Here is an 18,398-nt window from a genome sequence, read left to right as displayed (position 1 = left end):
TCACACTCGAAATATCCACACATGTAGTAATCACACACGTAATATCCACACATGCAGTAACCACACTCGAAATATCGACACATGCAGTAATCACACACGTAATATCCACACATGCAGTAATCACACACGTAATATCCACACATACAGTAATCACACTCGAAATACCCACACATGCAGTAATCACACACGTAATATCCACACATGCAGTAATCACACTCGAAATATCCACACATGTAGTAATCACACACGTAATATCCACACATGCAGTAATCACACTCGAAATATCCACACATGCGGTAATCACACTCGAAATATCCACACATGTAGTAATCACACACGTAATATCCACACATGCAGTAATCACACACGTTTTATCCACACATACAGTAACCACACTCGAAATATCCACACATGCAGTAATCACACACGTAATATCCACACATGTAGTAATCACACACGAAATATCCACATATGCGGTAATCACACACGTGATATCCACACATGCAGTAATCACACACGTAATATCCACACATACAGTAATCACACTCGAAATACCCACACATGCAGTAATCACACACGTAATATCCACACATGCAGTAATCACACTCGAAATATCCACACATGTAGTAATCACACACGTAATATCCACACATGCAGTAATCACACTCGAAATATCCACACATGTGGTAATCACACTCGAAATATCCACACATGTAGTAATCACACACGTAATATCCACACATGCAGTAATCACACACGTTATATCCACACATACAGTAACCACACTCGAAATATCCACACATGCAGTAATCACACACGTAATATCCACACATGTAGTAATCACACACGTAATATCGAAATATCCACACATGCAGTAATCACACACGTTATATCCACACATTCAGTGACCACACTCGAAATATCCACACATGCAGTAATCACACTCGAAATATCCACACATGTAGTAATCACACACGTAATATCGAAATATCCACACATGTAGTAATCATACTCGAAATATCCACACATGCGGTAATCACACACGTAATATCCACACATGTAGTAATCACACACGTAATATCGAAATATCCACACATGCAGTAATCACACTCGAAATATCCACACATGCGGTAATCACACTCGAAATACCCACACATGCAGTTAGCACACTCGAAATATCCACACATGCAGTAATCACACTCGAAATATCCACACATGTAGTAATCACACACGTAATATCCACACATGTAGTAATCACACACGTAATATCCACACATGTAGTAATCACACATGTAATATCGAAATATCCACACATGCAGTAATCACACTCGAAATATCCACACATGCGGTAATCACACGTAATATCCACACATGTAGTAATCACACAAGTAATATCCACACATACAGTAATCACACTCGAAATACCCACACATGTAGTAATCACACACGTAATATCCACACATGCAGTAATCACACTCGAAATATCCACACATGCGGTAATCACACACGTGATATCCACACATGCAGTAATCACACACGTAATATTATCCACACATGTAGTAATCACACACGTAATATCGAAATATCCACACATGTAGTAATCACACTCGAAATATCCACACATGTAGTAATCACACACGTAATATCCACACTTGCAGTAATCACACACGTTATATCCACACATACAGTAATCACACTCGAAATACCCACACATGTAGTAATCACACACGTAATATCCACACATGCAGTAATCACACTCGAAATATCCACACATGCGGTAATCACACACGTGATATCCACACATGCAGTAATCACACTCGAAATACCCACACATGTAGTAATCACACACGTAATATCCACACATGCAGTAATCACACTCGAAATATCCACACATGCGGTAATCACACACGTGATATCCACACATGCAGTAATCACACACGTAATATTATCCACACATGTAGTAATCACACACGTAATATCGAAATATCCACACATGCAGTAATCACACACGTAATATCCACACATGTAGTAATCACACACATAATATCGAAATATTCGCACATGCAGTAATCACACACGTTATATCCACACATACAGTGACCACACTCGAAATATCCACACATGCAGTAATCACACACGTAATATCCACACATGCAGTAACCACACTCGAAATATCGACACATGCAGTAATCACACACGTAATATCCTCACATGCTGTAATCACACACGTAATATCCACACATGTAGTAATCACACACGTAATATCGAAATATCCACACATGTAGTAATAACACACGTTATATCCAAACATACAGTAATCGCACTCGAAATATCCACACATGCAGTAATCACACACGTAATATCCACACATGTAGAAATCACACACGTGATATCCACACATACAGTAATCACACTCGAAATACCCACACATGCAGTAATCACACACGTAATAATCACACATGCAGTAATCACACTCGAAATATCCACACTTGTAGTAATCACACACGTAATATCCACACATGCAGTAATCACACTCGAAATATCCACACATGCGGTAATCACACACGTGATATCCACACATGCAGTAATCACACACGTAATATTATCCACACATGTAGTAATCACACACGTAATGTCGAAATATCCACTCATGTAGTAATCACACTCGAAATATCCACACATGTAGTAATCACACACGTAATATCCACACATGCAGTAATCACACATGTAATATCGAAATATCCACACATGCAGTAATCACACACGTTATATCCACACATACAGTAACCACACTCGAAATATCCACACGTACAGTAACCACACTCGAAATATCCACACATGCAGTAATCACACTCGAAATATGCACACATGTAGTAATCACACACGTAATATTCACACATGCAGTAATCACACACGTAAAATCCACACATGTAGTAATCACACACGTATTATCCACACATGCAGTAATCACACTCGAAATATCCACACATGTGACATGTGGTAATTTCGACGCCACATACCCGCGTTGTCTCTAGAGGGCGCGATTTTCAGGAATGCTGCATTTACGTCTTGGAGATGTACACAAAGAGCAATTGAGCACACACCAAAGTACAATTCTAAAATTCTACATCAGTCGATCTCCGTCAAGTTAGGAGATTTTGCTCACGGAAAGATATCATTCCAACTTGAATACAATATGTTTTATAAAGGTTTAGATAGACTATGTACCACATTGTATCGTCGGTGGATAACAATTTATCCCTGCTAGTGGCAGTATTGTTTAAAACCCGCTTTCTAACGATTGACTGGATATAAATATTGTGCCCGTCGGAGGACAGTTCATCGACCTTACCAAATACGTGTGTATAATCAGGGAGACATAGTGGTACATATGTATATATTTTCTTAGCAATACTTGATACGAAATATTTATTGAATCCTCTTAATGTAAATGACTTCCCCTGAAACGGCTGGATGCAATTAGTAATCTGACACAGAATAGGTGATGTCAAACATATGCGCTGAGGCATTTCGGAATCATGACCCTACCATGACAAATGTACACAGACATGCGTTCACAAAATATTATTGATATTTACTGAACTGGAAAATCACTAATACATTGTATAGATATAAAACGTTCATCTGTCTGTATCAACTTTTTTCGTAGGAGGTTTTTACATTCAAATAATCCACAATCTTGATATATCTTTTTTCTATCATAGTTTTTACGTAATATCTTACTAATTTTGTTTGGCTATTTTTTAAATATAATAATAATCAAGAAATCGGCTAAGCTGTGGTCATCTACTAGTAAAACAACATGTTTACGGAAAATTGTCTAGAACCACAATGCGGCCCAATCATAACAAACGCGGCAACTATATAACAAGGTTACAAAATATACATAAAACGGAGGTAAGTAATGCAATTTGATAAAGCTTTGAAACAGTAAAAGTCTCACTCAGTTTATATCAGGTCGCTGTAAACCATTCGGGTTGTTGACATATTAAAATTATCAATAATATTGCCACTGAGTTTTGTTTTTCTGCGAGACAAGGTTTGAATATACTAGTCGGAATTTCCGATCGAACACACGCTGGGGGATATTTTTGTTCCAATCCATAAGTATAGCGAAAATAAAACCTTTCTAAAGAAGTAGTTGACTATTATTAAAGGGCGGTGGTCGCCACGCAGCGCGTGTTTGAATTCCATGTAAATAAATAATGTATTTTACACGCGTTGTGTACGTCACTATGAGTCCCATATCGAACAGGACGCAGCGCGTCTATCACCGCATGTTAATGTCAAATGCAAATAAATGTTACCATCCTAACCTGATCCTAACTGTGAAAAGATATCGTAGCATTTGATTACTACTCGTATTTGTTCTGATCAAAGCTTCTAAACGTGACTGACACCATCTTTTTCTTTCAAGGCCACACTAGTACGCCGAGTGGTATTTTCACGGTGGGTTTAGATTGCGTCTAAACAGTAAATAGAAGCTTGACAATTGTGTACCACATAAGCTCTGAGATACATACGTAGTGTACACTTATATATTTGAAAACCAAATTCACTGAAATCCCGGAAACACCCATGTTTCTTTGCATATTGTTCGATTCGTTGTTGCAGTTCGTAGCGAGACAATGATCATTTGTACTGTGAATCAAATATTCAACAGTGACGCATGCGTAACGGAAGATACAGGGCAGCACTACCCATTGCTGATGGATTAAATGTTTACCGATTATCATAGTCTTGTTAGACTAACGAGCTACGATAACGCCACGCGTTAGGTATGGAAAGTAGGATTGCCATAGGTATCACAGTATAGTGTAAAATAACCTTAAATTGATAAATGCGGAGCTGCCCATGGTCACAATCTGGTAATTAATTGTTTCGTGTCTTGGAATTGATGTTCTATGATTGGATGAAAAGAAGGCTTGACATTTAGTAGCCCCACCTGCGGCTTCCTTTGGTGGTTGAATGCTAAATGGAGAGTGTTGACTGTCACATCGATGCTAAGTCTGGGTAAAACAAACTATTATTTTATATACATATTTTTCTGTGTTCACAATGATATGTAAATTCCAAGTATCACGTGATATGTGTTTACAAGAACCGAAACAGTACAAATATCACGTTTGGTGAATATCACGTTTGTTTTCAAATCCCGTGCTCATATCTTAAGTGACATGCTGCAGTCCATGCTAACAGTATGCGAACCGAAAATGTCAGGTAAGCGTGTTAAGCACAATGCCAATAATTTAGACCTGGGGTGAATTTCGTATTTTACGATCTCGATATTCAATGGAGCACAGCAATGGCAAGGGCAATTATAAATACGGATCATTATTGCCAAACGGGTCAGATTTAGAAGGAAATGAAACAGGATGGGAAAACCCAACTAATCATTTAAGAAGTAAATTCTACTTTACGATAGTGAAAAGTGCTGGCGTAAATGACCTTTTATCGGGGATGTTATTAAATTTAATTATGGGTTCGGTAAAGTGTTGTGGATCATTGATGATAGACTGTGAGATAATACGTCGAATAGTATTTCTCAGTTATCTACGGAAATAGAAGAAAAAAGATTGAATGCATTATGAATTAATTATATTTAACGTTTTGTATGTGTTCACTTCGATGTTTTTGCACACAGAAAATGATTAGTTCAGACATCGTTTCCTCTTTAACAAAGTCATCAACTTAAATGACCTTTTGACACTATCAAATTACCGTTACTATTACAATGTAATAGTATTAATTTCCTTCTAAATAATTGAATGAATGTACCAAACATATGTGACACATATCTGTATTATTGGCATATCTAGTGTATCACGGCTCAGCTGTCTAGGCAAAGGGATCGTTGTTCATTATCGGCATCTCCAAAGATCGCATCGTTCTGATGAGATTCTAATGCCACAATAGCCTTCAAAATTCTGCTCCGTGTCGTTTTGTGAGTGAGATCAGACGCAAAGGAAGTAAGGGTTGGGGAAGGACTGTCAATAATACGTTAAGTTTGACGCATCATTGAAGGATGGTAGTCATCGCGCCGCGCCCTGTTTGACATGGGACTCATAGCGACGTACACAACGCATGTAAAATACATTGTTTGTTTACATGGAATTCGAACACGCGCTGCGTGGCGACCACCGCCGTTTGAGTTTACAGTTCACATTACAATAAAACAAACTTGAACGCAGCTTTGATATGTGAGCGGTGTGAGCGTTTTATGTATAGCCGTGAAATTGAGGTCTCTATATATTCACACCATATGACTAATTTGTATCGATTCATATATTCACAAAATCAGTCATGGAAGAATAACAATTGAACGTGACTTGATGTGTAGTACCCAAATCCTAAGACGGCTTTACTGCTTTAGCAAATAGTTAGTTTACAAGTCAGAGAAGCCAGAGCAGACTCTTATTCAATATCATGGTTGTTTGTTCAAACCTATTTTAATTGTAACTAAGATTTTCGCTTTAAATTTAATTTTAAATTTCGTGTAGGTCCTCGCAGATTACGCGTCAAGTTTGATATCTAACGTATTTACAGTATGTTTATTTATGGTCACGTGCATGTATGCAAATTATAATTATTGACTTCACAACACTAATACGAATTATTGAGCAAACCGTTGGTTACAGCAATTGTGATGTCCTACAAGACCAACAGTCATCACGCGGTCAACAACTCCGCATAATTGGATACCCGACTGTCATTGAGTACATTTACCGACCTCTTTTGATTACTTGAGTGTTTGTATAATATTTTAATGACAGTAACAGACTGTTTTAACATTGGTATATTTGTCTATGTGTGTGATACAACGCACGCACACAACGCTGAATTCATTAACTCACAATTAGACTGTACGCAGGCGGGATATTAGTTTGTATACTATAAATAAGTGAAAACAGAGCCTTTTAAATTAGCTGTTGTAAATTGTCACATTTCGCAGACACACAACCATTTAAAAAACACACATATTTCTTTTATTTATAAAATAAAAACACTAAATACCCGACTGGGGCCAGTCTGATTGACATCTTTGCAGTCAAACAAAAATACAATTCGTCCACAATGAGAAAAACATTGTACCTTGTCCAAATCTCGTCCATGACATTGGTTACAATATTTTAGATATTTCCGCACACAATGTACTAGTGTATTCCCAGAAAAGGATGGTAAAGTACCACCCGAATCATCCAGAAGTATAGCCTATTGACAAAATCCGTCGTTAAAAGAACGTTAGACGACACCGCACCACACACACCACTGTATAAAGTGTTTAGCATGGATGGACCGCCGTTAACCGACTATCTGGTTACAGACGGTTTTTGCACTAATTCGTGACCTTCTCTAATCGTACAGAGTAAAACACATAAAGATTTAATCTCTTGGCAGCTGTTGTCACAACAAGTAGATTTTAATGACGTCACAGATCACGTGTCAAGAGGTGATCCCACCTGTGTTAAAGCTACGTTGTGCAGCGATTCCTTCTATGTTGATTTCATACTACTTCAATTTCCTCTTTTCCATTTAATACTTGTAAATGGAATGTCGTGCAAATTGTTTTAACGAATTATGTCAGCGTGAGATCTCTTCATTTCCTCAATGTGGCACACTGATTTGTCAGTAATTGCTTGGATGTATTCTAACGAACTGACGCCTTCTTCTTCTTATTTTTGACAGAACTTGTCTTCGATAATCATCGGGCTACGTGATGTGGAAAAGAGTTTTGCAATGAGACGGAGGAAAATAGAAAACTGGGATTTATAATGTGCTGTATGTAGAAACAATCCGTGCAGTTCACCATCAATCAAGATACCAGACATTTTTGGCATCGACTTCAACAGCGTGGAACATATGCAGACGTCTACAATGTGAGAATGTTACATTTTACGTTGCTATTAAGTACGTTACCAAGGTTACATCATGTACAACAGTACGATAGAAGTTACCGATATGAACAATATGACGATTATTTTGGAATGGACGCTGACAGAAGTGATGTTGGCGTCGATTGCAGCAGGAATAGGAAGTCTTATTACGATCGCTGTAAATTCTATGGTTATACTTGCTTTTATCATCGATAAGCGTGTGAGGACGGTCAGCCACTATTTTCTTCTAAGCATGTCCACGGCGGATTTGATTGTAGGTCTGTTTTCCATGCCACTGTACACGATGTATTTGATTCTTGGGTATTGGCCACTAAGCTCCGACATATGCGACGTGTGGCTGTCAATTGATTACGTATGTTGTGCCGCTTCCATATTTGGGATATTGACCATCAGTATTGATCGATATCGATCACTTACCGAGCCTATGCTATACCGAAACAAGATGACAAAACGTCATGCTATAATTATTATTCTTGTAACTTGGACATTTTCTATTTGCTTGTTCTTCCTACCTATTATGGGATGGCAGTATTTTGAAGGGGAACGGACTGTCCCCGATGGTGCATGCGAAGTGCAGTTTCTGAATGATCCATATTTCACCACTGGATCCATAGTCGCGGCGTTTTGGCTGCCTCTATTTGTCACACTGTTTATATACTGTAAAATCTACATAATGACTCGAAGGATTGTGCAGCTACATGCCGCAAAGGAAGGTAAAATTGAGATAAGACGTCACTATAGTAAACAATATACATCGAGGAGGTTTTCAACTGTTTCCAACAGTCCGACCTCGAGTCCCAGTGGGAACGACTTCTTGCACTCTCACCAATCCTCTAACGGTGGCATTTTGCGATGTGGCCACCTGCGAAAGATTAGTTTAAATGAGATAAGAGAGGTTTCGGAAAACTCATCCAATATGATGGAAAGAACGGATAAAATTCCCGAGGAAGATATCGAAGCTGACGAATTTCACCCATGTCTTGTGCCTCTTTCGAACCGTATTGATGAACTAGAGTATTTACCGCCACCGAAAGAATGTGAACGCAATGAATTGGAAAATAAGCTATCTACTGCAGCGTCCCCAAAACGGAGAAAGATTTCTGTTACTTTCCGAGATGACATGGCTGATACGCACTACAGACGTAAAAGTCATTTATACAATGTGGACGACGCCGACAGGAGGCAGAATAACGGCGCTCGAGACAGAAAAGCATTGAGAACTTTGAGTCTCATTCTTGGTAGTTTTATAGTTTGTTGGGTACCCTATAGCATATTTGTGATTGTCATTGGTTTCTGTCCAACCTGTATTGACGGTAAATTGTATGCATTCAGTTACTGGCTCTGTTATATAAATAGTGCATGTAACCCGTTCTGTTACGCATTTTCAAACAAACAATTCCGCGTAGCTTTCAAAAGAATACTAACTTGTCGTAGATACGTTGCTAAATGGAATCCTAATTTCAGTACAACAATGAATATTAGGGGACGAGCACTATCCGTGGTATCCCAAGACAATATTCAGGCGTATCAACGAGGTTTTATTGACACGGCTTTCTAACTCATATGTATGCCGTCGCGATGATATATTCGTATTATCCATGTCGAGTTTGAATGTCGGTTTTACATTATCAATAATCCGATATACTGTTTATATCACGTGACCAGACTGTGACATAATTTCTGTAGCCACAATCTGATGCAAGTGCCATGATCAATACGGATTTTCAATTACTTCAAAGTGATCAATACGGATTTTCAATTACTTCAAAGTGTTAGGCAGAACAATAAAGCTTATTATACGTCATCTACGACTTAGAAAATATATGCTTTTGTTCTTATATCCATTAAGGCGTGAATGCTCCCCCATAATAACGAGATTACCGACAAATAGATCAGATTGCAGGTATGTGTTCTTTGGTGTGCCGGGATGGGGTCCAATGGGGGCGAAGGGATACGTTGGGAATACGAGATACACCGTCTGGGGCGACGAGATACACTAGGAACGACTGGGTACAGTGGGACGACAGCATCAACTGGGAACGATGAATACACTGGAGAAGACAGAAACATTTGGGATGACGGTGCAGAATGGGGATAATAAAATACACTTGGAATGAAAGGATACATAAGAAATGATGGGATACACTCAGAATGATGGGATAAAATGACGGAATGACGGGGTACACTATGAATGACGGGGTACAGTGCTGGGAATGACGGGACACACTGGGCATGACGAGATGCCCTGGTTCACACGCATTATTGGGTATGAAATGATGTACTTGGTTGATAATGGCTGGAGTGACGCATACATTGAGAAACACTGGGATGGCAGATCACTTCGACTGATTACGGGGCGTACTAAGTTGTAACTGGAAGCACGGGTTGATGAAATACAATAACTGTAATCGCGGATACATCGGGTGGGAGTGAGAGCCCACATAAGCTACAGGAATCATTGGAAATAAGTAGTGCACTTACGATGGCTACTAGATGCGCCAAAGTCGGATTATAACATGAACTGCGTGGATGATAAGTAATTATGTGATATACAATGTGAGTGAACTGCGGGTAACGGGGTGCGCTGTGGGATGTCGAGGTGCATTATGGGATACTGTGCACATTGATTCTTTCCACGCATTAGAGTGCATGTCTCTAGATTTAGTGTCAAAAGTAGAACTATTGAGTTCACAATACTGCAACCAGTTAGAGAATATATACTTCAAAGCACCGCCCTCCTCCTTCTGATACCCTCTATTACCTACCCTGCTGTAATCAAATAATAATGCTAATGGCAAAAGTTGTCGTGTCACAGAGTTTTTGTTTTCTTGTAAATTTTAACTTTATCTCACATGCTTCTCGTTCCTGTGTGCAACATATTTAGCGTTTTATCGTATATATTACCGTGTTGAGCCTTGTGATCAACATTCATGTCGTGGTCTCTGGGTATCACCATTTTCCGGCAATATAGTCTTACTAATGACTCTCTATAAAATTGTTATCTGTTACCATTTCCTGTCAATTCTTACGTTGTTAATTTTGTGAAATATGTTTTTTCTCTCAAAAACATAATAATATACTATGATGACAGCAACGAATTAATAACGTAACCAGCAACAAGAATCTAGCATTAACTTGTAGGTGGCTTATTCTGCTTGACAAGGGTATTTTACGATTAAGAAAGGCACGATATAGTCAATTAGAACAGTTTCTATGGAAACGTTCGTATAATTACATTACCATCATTGCAATATGACTGGCAGTGAATTGTGAATGATGCCTCCGGTCAAATGAATACCACACTATAAATAACAAGAATGTTCACATATTAATACGTATTTTATTGCATTTATCCTTTAAAACACATGCATCACATCAACGTTATGTGTTGTCATGCGTCAGGGACGATATCGATTGTCTAATACCAACTACATATCAACACAGGCATGTCGGTTCAATAAAGAAAATGTGTTCGTCCATTCAATAAATTGTTTCGCAGTGTGTTTGTGATTATGCTCCATTCAAAGTGAATTTACAATTACATGGATAATATCACATAGAAGCACAATACTTAACATCTTAGAGAACACTACTGAAATAGCTGTCGTCATTACTACACTACTGAAATAGCTGTCGTCATTACTACACTACTGGCATAGCAGTCGTCACTACTACACTACTGACATAGCTGTCGTCATTACTACACTACTGAAATAGCAGTCGTCATTACTACAGTACTGACATAGCTGTCTCACTACTACACTACTGACATAGCTGTCGTCATTACTACAGTACTGACATAGCTGTCTCACTACTACACTACTGACATAGCTGTCGTCATTACTACACTACTGACATAGCTGTCGTCATTACTACACTACTGACATAGCTGTCGTCATTACTACACTACTGACATAGCTGTCGTCATCACTACACTACTGACATAGCTGTCGTCATTACTACACCACTGACATAGTTGTCGTCATCACTACACTACTGACATAGATGTCGTCATTACTACACTACTGACATAGCTGTCGTCATTACTACACTACTGGCATAGCTGTCGTCATTACTACACTACTGACATAGCTGTCGTCATTACTACACCACTGACATAGCTGTCGTCATTACTACACCACTGACATAGCTGTCGTCATCACTACACTACTGACATAGCTGTCGTCATTACTACACTACTGACATAGCTGTCGTCATTACTACACTACTGACATAGCTGTCGTCATTACTACACTACTGACTTAGCTGTCGTCATTACTACACCACTGACATAGCTGTCGTCATCACTACACTACTGACATAGCTGTCGTCATTACTACACTACTGACATAGCTGTCGTCATTACTACACTACTGACATAGCTGTCGTCATTACTACACTACTGACATAGCTGTCGTCATTACTACACCACTGACATAGCTATCGTCATCACTACACTACTGACATAACTGTCGTCATTACTACACTACTCGCATAGCTGTTGTCATTACTACACTACTGAAATAGCTGTTGTCATTACTACACTACTAGCATAGCTTTTGTCATTACTACACTACTAGCATAGCTTTTATCATTACTACACTACTAGCATAGCTTTTATCATTACTACACTACTGGCATTGCTGTCGTCATTACTATACCACTGGCATAGCTGTCGTCATTACTACACCACTGACATAGCTGTCGTCACTACTACACCACTGACATAGCTGTCGTCACTACTACACTACTGGCATATCTGTCGTCATTACTACACTACTGACATAGCTGTCGTCATTACTACACTACTGACGTAGCTCTCGTCATTACTACACTACTGACACAGCTGTCGTCATTACTACACTACTGGCATAGCTGTTGTCATTACTACACCACTGACATAGCTGCCGTCATTACTATACCACTGGCATAGCTGTCGTCATTACTACACTACTGACATAGCTGTCGTCACTACTACACCACTGACATAGCTGTCGTCACTACTACACTACTGGCATATCTGTCGTCATTACTACACTACTGACATAGCTGTCGTCACTACTACACCACTGACATAGCTGTCGTCACTACTACACTACTGGCATATCTGTCGTCATTACTACACTACTGACATAGCTGTCGTCATTACTACACTACTGACGTAGCTGTCGTCATTACTTCACTACTGACATAGCTGTCGTCATTACTACACTACTGACATAGCTGTCGTCATTACCACACTACTGACATAGCTGTCGTCATTACTACACTACTGGCATGGCTGTCGTCATTACTACACTACTGACATAGCTGTTGTCATTACTACACTACTGACATAGCTGTCGTCATTACTACACTACTCGCATAGCTGTTGTCATTAGTACACTACTGAAATAGCTGTTGTCATTACTACACTATTAGCATAGCTTTTGTCATTACTACACTACTAGCATAGCTTTTGTAATTACTACACTACTGACATGGCTGTCGTCATTACTACACCACTGGCATAGCTGTCGTCATTACTACACCACTGACATAACTGTCGTCATTACTACACTACTGGCATAGCTGTCGTCATTACTACACTACTCGCATAGCTGTTGTCATTAGTACACTACTGAAATAGGTGTTGTCATTACTACACTATTAGCATAGCTTTTGTCATTACTACACCACTGACATAGCTGTCGCTATTACTACACCATTGGCATAGCTGTCGTCATTACTACTCCACTGACATAGCTGTCGTCATAACTACTCTACTGACGTAGCTGTCGTCATTACTACACTACTGACACAGCTGTCGTCATTACTACACTACTGGCATAGCTGTTGTCATTACTACACCACTGACATAGCTGTCGTCATTACTATACCACTGGCATAGCTGTCGTCATTACTACACCACTGACATAGCTGTCGTCACTACTACACCACTGACATAGCTGTCGTCACTACTACACTACTGGCATATCTGTCGTCATTACTACACTACTGACATAGCTGTCTTCATTACTACACTACTGACATAGCTGTCGTCACTACTACACTACTGGCATATCTGTCGTCATTACTACACTACTGACATAGCTGTCGTCATTACTACACTACTGACGTAGCTGTCGTCATTACTACACTACTGACACAGCTGTCGTCATTACTACACTACTGGCATAGCTGTTGTCATTACTACACCACTGACATAGCTGTCGTCATTACTATACCACTGGCATAGCTGTCGTCATTACTACACCACTGACATAGCTGTCGTCACTACTACACCACTGACATAGCTGTCGTCACTACTACACTACTGGCATATCTGTCGTCATTACTACACTACTGACATAGCTGTCTTCATTACTACACTACTGACGTAGCTGTCGTCATTACTTCACTACTGACATAGCTGTCGTCATTACTACACTACTGACATAGCTGTCGTCATTACCACACTACTGACATAGCTGTCGTCATTACTACACTACTGGCATGGCTGTCGTCATTATTACACTACTGACATAGCTGTTGTCATTACTACACTACTGACATAGCTGTCGTCATTACTACACTACTCGCATAGCTGTTGTCATTAGTACACTACTGAAATAGCTGTTGTCATTACTACACTATTAGCATAGCTTTTGTCATTACTACACTACTAGCATAGCTTTTGTAATTACTACACTATTGACATGGCTGTCGTCATTACTACACCACTGGCATAGCTGTCGTCATTACTACACTACTGACATAGCTGTCGTCATTACTACACTACTGACATAGATGTCGTCATTACTACACTACTGACATAGCTGTCGTCATCACTACACTACTGACATAGCTGTCGTCATTACTACTCTACTGACATGGCTGTCGTCATTACTACACCACTGGCATAGCTGTCGTCATTACTACACCACTGACATAACTGTCGTCATTACTACACTACTGACATAGCTGTCGTCATTACTACACCACTGACATAGCTATCGTCATCACTACACTACTGACATAACTGTCTTCATTACTACACTACTCGCATAGCTGTTGTCATTACTACACTACTGAAATAGCTGTTGTCATTACTACACTACTAGCATAGCTTTTGTCATTACTACACTACTAGCATAGCTTTTATCATTACTACACTACTAGCATAGCTTTTATCATTACTACACTACTGGCATTGCTGTCGTCATTACTATACCACTGGCATAGCTGTCGTCATTACTACACCACTGACATAGCTGTCGTCACTACTACACCACTGACATAGCTGTCGTCACTACTACACTACTGGCATATCTGTCGTCATTACTACACTACTGACATAGCTGTCGTCATTACTACACTACTGACGTAGCTCTCGTCATTACTACACTACTGACACAGCTGTCGTCATTACTACACTACTGGCATAGCTGTTGTCCTTACTACACCACTGACATAGCTGTCGTCATTACTATACCACTGGCATAGCTGTCGTCATTACTACACTACTGACATAGCTGTCGTCACTACTACACCACTGACATAGCTGTCGTCACTACTACACTACTGGCATATCTGTCGTCATTACTACACTACTGACATAGCTGTCGTCACTACTACACCACTGACATAGCTGTCGTCACTACTACACTACTGGCATATCTGTCGTCATTACTACACTACTGACATAGCTGTCGTCATTACTACACTACTGACGTAGCTGTCGTTATTACTTCACTACTGACATAGCTGTCGTCATTACTACACTACTGACATAGCTGTCGTCATTACCACACTACTGTCATAGCTGTCGTCATTACTACACTACTGGCATGGCTGTCGTCATTACTACACTACTGACATAGCTGTTGTCATTACTACACTACTGACATAGCTGTCGTCATTACTACACTACTCGCATAGCTGTTGTCATTAGTACACTACTGAAATAGCTGTTGTCATTACTACACTATTAGCATAGCTTTTGTCATTACTACACTACTAGCATAGCTTTTGTAATTACTACACTACTGACATGGCTGTCGTCATTACTACACCACTGGCATAGCTGTCGTCATTACTACACCACTGACATAACTGTCGTCATTACTACACTACTGGCATAGCTGTCGTCATTACTACACTACTCGCATAGCTGTTGTCATTAGTACACTACTGAAATAGGTGTTGTCATTACTACACTATTAGCATAGCTTTTGTCATTACTACACCACTGACATAGCTGTCGTTATTACTACACCATTGGCATAGCTGTCGTCATTACTACTCCACTGACATAGCTGTCGTCATAACTACTCTACTGACATAGCTCTCGTCATTACTATACCACTGGCATAGCTGTCGTCATTACTACACCACTGACATAGCTGTCGTCACTACTACACTACTGACATAGCTGTCGTCACTACTACACTACTGGCATATCTGTCGTCATTACTACACTACTGACATAGCTGTCGTCATTACTACACTACTGACGTAGCTGTCGTCATTACTACACTACTGACACAGCTGTCGTCATTACTACACTACTGGCATAGCTGTTGTCATTACTACACCACTGACATAGCTGTCGTCATTACTATACCACTGGCATAGCTGTCGTCATTACTACACCACTGACATAGCTGTCGTCACTACTACACCACTGACATAGCTGTCGTCACTACTACACTACTGGCATATCTGTCGTCATTACTACACTACTGACATAGCTGTCTTCATTACTACACTACTGACGTAGCTGTCGTCATTACTTCACTACTGACATAGCTGTCGTCATTACTACACTACTGACATAGCTGTCGTCATTACCACACTACTGACATAGCTGTCGTCATTACTACACTACTGGCATGGCTGTCGTCATTATTACACTACTGACATAGCTGTTGTCATTACTACACTACTGACATAGCTGTCGTCATTACTACACTACTCGCATAGCTGTTGTCATTAGTACACTACTGAAATAGCTGTTGTCATTACTACACTATTAGCATAGCTTTTGTCATTACTACACTACTAGCATAGCTTTTGTAATTACTACACTACTGACATGGCTGTCGTCATTACTACACCACTGGCATAGCTGTCGTCATTACTACACTACTGACATAGCTGTCGTCATTACTACACTACTGACATAGATGTCGTCATTACTACACAACTGACATAGCTGTCGTCATCACTACACTACTGACATAGCTGTCGTCATTACTACTCTACTGACATGGCTGTCGTCATTACTACACCACTGGCATAGCTGTCGTCATTACTACACCACTGACATAACTGTCGTCATTACTACACTACTGACATAGCTGTCGTCATTACTACACCACTGACATAGCTATCGTCATCACTACACTACTGACATAACTGTCGTCATTACTACACTACTCGCATAGCTGTTGTCATTACTACACCACTGACATAGCTGTCGTCACTACTACACCACTGACATAGCTGTCGTCACTACTACACTACTGGCATATCTGTCGTCATTACTACACTACTGACATAGCTGTCGTCATTACTACACTACTGACGTAGCTCTCGTCATTACTACACTACTGACACAGCTGTCGTCATTACTACACTACTGGCATAGCTGTTGTCCTTACTACACCACTGACATAGCTGTCGTCATTACTATACCACTGGCATAGCTGTCGTCATTACTACACTACTGACATAGCTGTCGTCACTACTACACCACTGACATAGCTGTCGTCACTACTACACTACTGGCATATCTGTCGTCATTACTACACTACTGACATAGCTGTCGTCACTACTACACCACTGACATAGCTGTCGTCACTACTACACTACTGGCATATCTGTCGTCATTACTACACTACTGACATAGCTGTCGTCATTACTACACTACTGACGTAGCTGTCGTTATTACTTCACTACTGACATAGCTGTCGTCATTACTACACTACTGACATAGCTGTCGTCATTACCACACTACTGTCATAGCTGTCGTCATTACTACACTACTGGCATGGCTGTCGTCATTACTACACTACTGACATAGCTGTTGTCATTACTACACTACTGACATAGCTGTCGTCATTACTACACTACTCGCATAGCTGTTGTCATTAGTACACTACTGAAATAGCTGTTGTCATTACTACACTATTAGCATAGCTTTTGTCATTACTACACTACTAGCATAGCTTTTGTAATTACTACACTACTGACATGGCTGTCGTCATTACTACACCACTGGCATAGCTGTCGTCATTACTACACCACTGACATAACTGTCGTCATTACTACACTACTGGCATAGCTGTCGTCATTACTACACTACTCGCATAGCTGTTGTCATTAGTACACTACTGAAATAGGTGTTGTCATTACTACACTATTAGCATAGCTTTTGTCATTACTACACCACTGACATAGCTGTCGTTATTACTACACCATTGGCATAGCTGTCGTCAT

General features: G+C 39.8%; 1 protein-coding gene and 1 long non-coding RNA gene across 2 annotated transcripts; both read left to right on the top strand.

Moving 5' to 3' along the window:
* The first annotated feature begins 4,905 nt into the window (after positions 1-4,905).
* On the top strand, positions 4,906-7,748 carry LOC144349500 (uncharacterized). Its single transcript, XR_013419977.1, has 2 exons — positions 4,906-5,034; positions 7,708-7,748. It is a non-coding gene; the product is annotated as an uncharacterized LOC144349500 (long non-coding RNA).
* A 155-nt stretch (positions 7,749-7,903) lies between these two features.
* On the top strand, positions 7,904-10,035 carry LOC100369170 (muscarinic acetylcholine receptor M2-like). Its single transcript, XM_002733365.3, has one exon. The coding sequence runs from the start codon at positions 7,951-7,953 to the stop codon at positions 9,472-9,474; it is 1,524 nt and encodes a 507-aa protein (XP_002733411.2). The 5' UTR covers positions 7,904-7,950; the 3' UTR covers positions 9,475-10,035.
* Positions 10,036-18,398: the final 8,363 nt, after the last annotated feature.

This window comes from Saccoglossus kowalevskii, chromosome 4 (assembly GCF_978046115.1).
Source record: "Saccoglossus kowalevskii chromosome 4, keSacKowa6.1, whole genome shotgun sequence".
NCBI classification, from domain to species: Eukaryota; Metazoa; Hemichordata; class Enteropneusta; family Harrimaniidae; genus Saccoglossus; species Saccoglossus kowalevskii.
The sequence above is the reverse complement of the archived record's forward strand: the minus strand, read 5'-3'. Positions and strand labels throughout refer to the sequence as shown.

Coding starts and splice junctions, on each gene's coding strand:
- LOC100369170 (XM_002733365.3), top strand. CDS start 7,951: ATGTACAACAGTACGATAGAAGTTACCGATATGAACAATATGACGATT.